At 51.8% G+C, this 3,252-nt stretch overlaps 1 protein-coding gene across 1 annotated transcript; it reads right to left on the reverse strand.

Annotated features, from left to right (window-relative positions):
* Positions 1 to 49: 49 nt before the first annotated feature.
* Positions 50 to 1,075, reverse strand: LOC101638563 (olfactory receptor 51D1). The gene has a single exon (XM_004717529.2). It carries the CDS (start codon positions 1,073 to 1,075, stop codon positions 50 to 52), a length of 1,026 nt encoding a protein of 341 aa, XP_004717586.2.
* Between the last annotated feature and the right edge of the window lie 2,177 nt (positions 1,076 to 3,252).

A 3,252-nucleotide genomic window follows, 5' to 3' on the forward strand; every position in this document is an offset into this window, starting at 1 on the left:
CAGGTCCTAATCCTCCCACCTTGGGTAGCAACTGAGGACATCAAGGAGGTTATTCCGCTCCCCTGCCATCTTGTGAGAACATTCGGAAGACCCGTGAACGGATCTCCTTGGTCTTGGCTCCGTAGACAATGGGATTGACAACCGGTGGTAGCAATAGATAGACATTAGCCATCACCACGTGGAGCAGGGAGGTGGGGCCCCCCAATCTATGCACCACAGAGAGGCCGATGAGGGGCACGTAAAAAACCAGCACAGCACAGAGATGAGAGATGCAGGTGTTGAAAGCCTTGAGGGCCGCCCCCCGGGAGGACAGCGCGAGCACAGCCCGCAGGATGAGAACATAGGAGAAACCAATGAGGAGGGAGTCCACCCCCATGACTGAGAGAATAATAAAGAGTCCGTAAACCACATTAACGGTGGTGTCGGTACAGGACAGCTTCATGATGTCTTGGTGAAGACAGAAGGAGTGTGTGACAGTGTGCGTCCGGCAGTATGACAGGCGCTTCAGGATAAAGGGCAGGGGGAAGAAGAATACAAATCCCCGGGTCAGTGCAGCCAGTCCAATCTTGGCCACAGTGGGCCCGGTGAGCACAGAAGTGTGGCGCAGAGGATAGCAGATGGCCACAAACCGGTCAAAAGCCATTGCCAACAGGACTGCTGACTCCATAGCTGACAGTGCATGGATGAGGAACATCTGAGCCAGGCAAATGCTGAACTCAATCTCCTGGATGCCCATCAGAAAAAGGCTGGCCATCTTGGGCATGGTAACAGAGGAGAGGACTAGGTCAATGGTGGAAAGCATGGCCAGGAAGAGGTACATGGGCTCATGCAGGCGCCTTTCCACGCGGATGATCAGGACGATGGCCAGGTTTCCCAGGCTGGCCAAAGCATACATAAAGCACAAAGGGAAAGCCATCCAAAAGTGTATGTTAGGCCCCAGACCTGGGATCCCTACCAGGAGGAAGTATGCTGGGTGGATCAGAGTTCCGTTCAGGGTGGCCTTGACAGGAACCAAGAACGGAGGCTTCTGCATCCCAAATCCAGTATCTATGAAAGGGAAAAGGAAGAACATCATTTGTTCATGGATCATAGGAGAGAGGATATTGATCAGAAAAGGAAAAAGTTAAAGTAGCGGCTCAGTCTGACACTCGATTTCAAGGACACCTTTGTTTAGATGTGAGCAGCATCTCTCAAACTTCCTTGATAAGGATCATCTGGGGCAATTGTTGAACACACCATCTCCTTAATCCCAATCTGAGCCCAAGGAATCAGAATTCCCAAGGGAGGGAGTCTGGAAATCCATTTTAAAAAGAGCTCATCTCTTGCCCGCAAGGTGATTTCCCTTTTATTGTTTTTTATCAGAAATTTTGGGAAACGCAGTTCTGATGTTCTGGGGAGTGAGGGCAGAGATTGCCGTTTTCAGTCCCTAACAAAGTACAGGGCAGAAGCTGCCCTCAAGGTCTCTCCAGGGCTGCATGAGACTCAATCCCTGGTTATGCTCAGGTGTAACATGAAAACCAGATGCAATTCAGAAATGGATATAAAACTAATCTGTGCCATTGCTGTCATATTGGGCATCCAGAGACACACGTCCTGTCCTCTACCTTCTCTCCCTGGTGATTACTCAACACCAGGCTCATTCCTCGGCGCTATACAAACCACTCTCTTCCAAGCCTGAGATTCAGATCCGTACAACGTCCTGCCTCCTTAATATTTCTATCTGAACAGCCAATAGGCCCCACGCTCATCTTGTCCCAATTAGAACCCCTTTTTAAACTGGGCCTTTGCCTCATTCGTGGTCTCTCTGAATTTGTACCAAGTCACTTGAGTCAGGGCAGCTAGTTCAAGCTTGATTGCTCTGCTCTTTGCCCCGCACATGTGATTTTGCTTTTCCAGCTAATCTCTCCCAGGTTCTCCTCTTAGTTGACACCCTCTCCTTTGCCTCCAGCCTTATGATTTTAGCCCATCTCCCCTGCTCATGCGAAGAACCCCCTACTGAGGTCCCTGCCACCAAACCCAGTCTATTCCAACTCACTTCCAGGCTGCTGCCATCCACACCGTCACACTGTACGTGAGAGGCTCCTGTTAAGAAAGGTACAAGTGGCCCCAGAGCCGTCAGGATCCCGTAGTCTGGCTGTCAAGGCCCTTCACAGTGTGCCTTCACCTTAACTTTCTAGCTTTCTAATTTTCTTCTTCCTCTCCAATTGCCCCCACCCCCAACCAACCCCCCCACCACACACACACACACACACCCTGAGTAAATTCGTTCCCCTTGCCTTGTTTCTTCATTGAAGGAGGCTGGAACCAGGGACAGGTTCTGAGAGAAGGGACAAGTAGAGCTTGAAGTGGGCCTCACACAGATTTTGAAGAAATCCCTTTTTGAGTAGGTCACAGAGCAAGCATAGGAATGGTCCCCTGAGAAGGTGGGGAGTGTGCTGGCTGGAAGACGGCCTCACCAGGCAGCCAGGCCACCTTGCTTGTGCAATACGCCCTTCTGTCTCAGCCTCTGCAGACCCCCAGTACCCCATGAAGAGACACCCTCCTCAACTCTGCTTTCTAAGTTGCCCTTGTCACGCTCACCGCAGGCTGCCTCCATAGCCTCTCTGGGTGCCCTAGGGAATATGAGGAGCCATGGAGAGAGAACAATCCGGGGCTCCCTGGGACTCCAGGTGCCTAGAGGAAGCTGAGCCCTGTCACCTACCCAAAGGAGTTGAGCTCTGTTACTATTTCTGAGGCCAGCGGAGACCAGGGCAAACGCCGTGGGGAGGAATGGCCAGGGTTGGGAAAGAGAAGCTACTAAAACGGAGATGGGGTGCTCACAGAAGTGCTTCAAGGAGTATACTCTGGCGCCTAGCTGCAACTTCTCCAGACCCACGCCCAAGGGCTCCCCACCGCGTCCAGGGGCGCCTGTCGCTTGTTAGTGCTGCCCCCTTGAGGTCACGCGGAAGATCGTGGCTGCTGCATGGACCAGCAGCCTTCGCTTCGCTACAAGGATGATGCTTCCCGGGCCAAGCACCTGATGATTCCCGTCTGAGTGCCCCTTACTGCATGACGCGACCCCTTAGCGAGCCTTCCTTCTTAAGCCAGCTTTTTATTCCCTGGGCTGCTACCAATAGCGATCCTGCCCATCCAAAAATACAGTTTAAAAGACACGTTGAGGAAATGTTCTGAGAATGATGAGGGCAATGAATGTACAAATGCGCTTTACACAATTGATGTATGTATGGATTGTGATAAGAGTTGTATGAGCCC

The sequence above is a fragment of the Echinops telfairi genome, unplaced genomic scaffold, assembly GCF_000313985.2.
Source record: "Echinops telfairi isolate 266 unplaced genomic scaffold, ASM31398v2 ScPeMD7_41;HRSCAF=154, whole genome shotgun sequence".
Classification (NCBI taxonomy): Eukaryota; Metazoa; Chordata; class Mammalia; order Afrosoricida; family Tenrecidae; genus Echinops; species Echinops telfairi.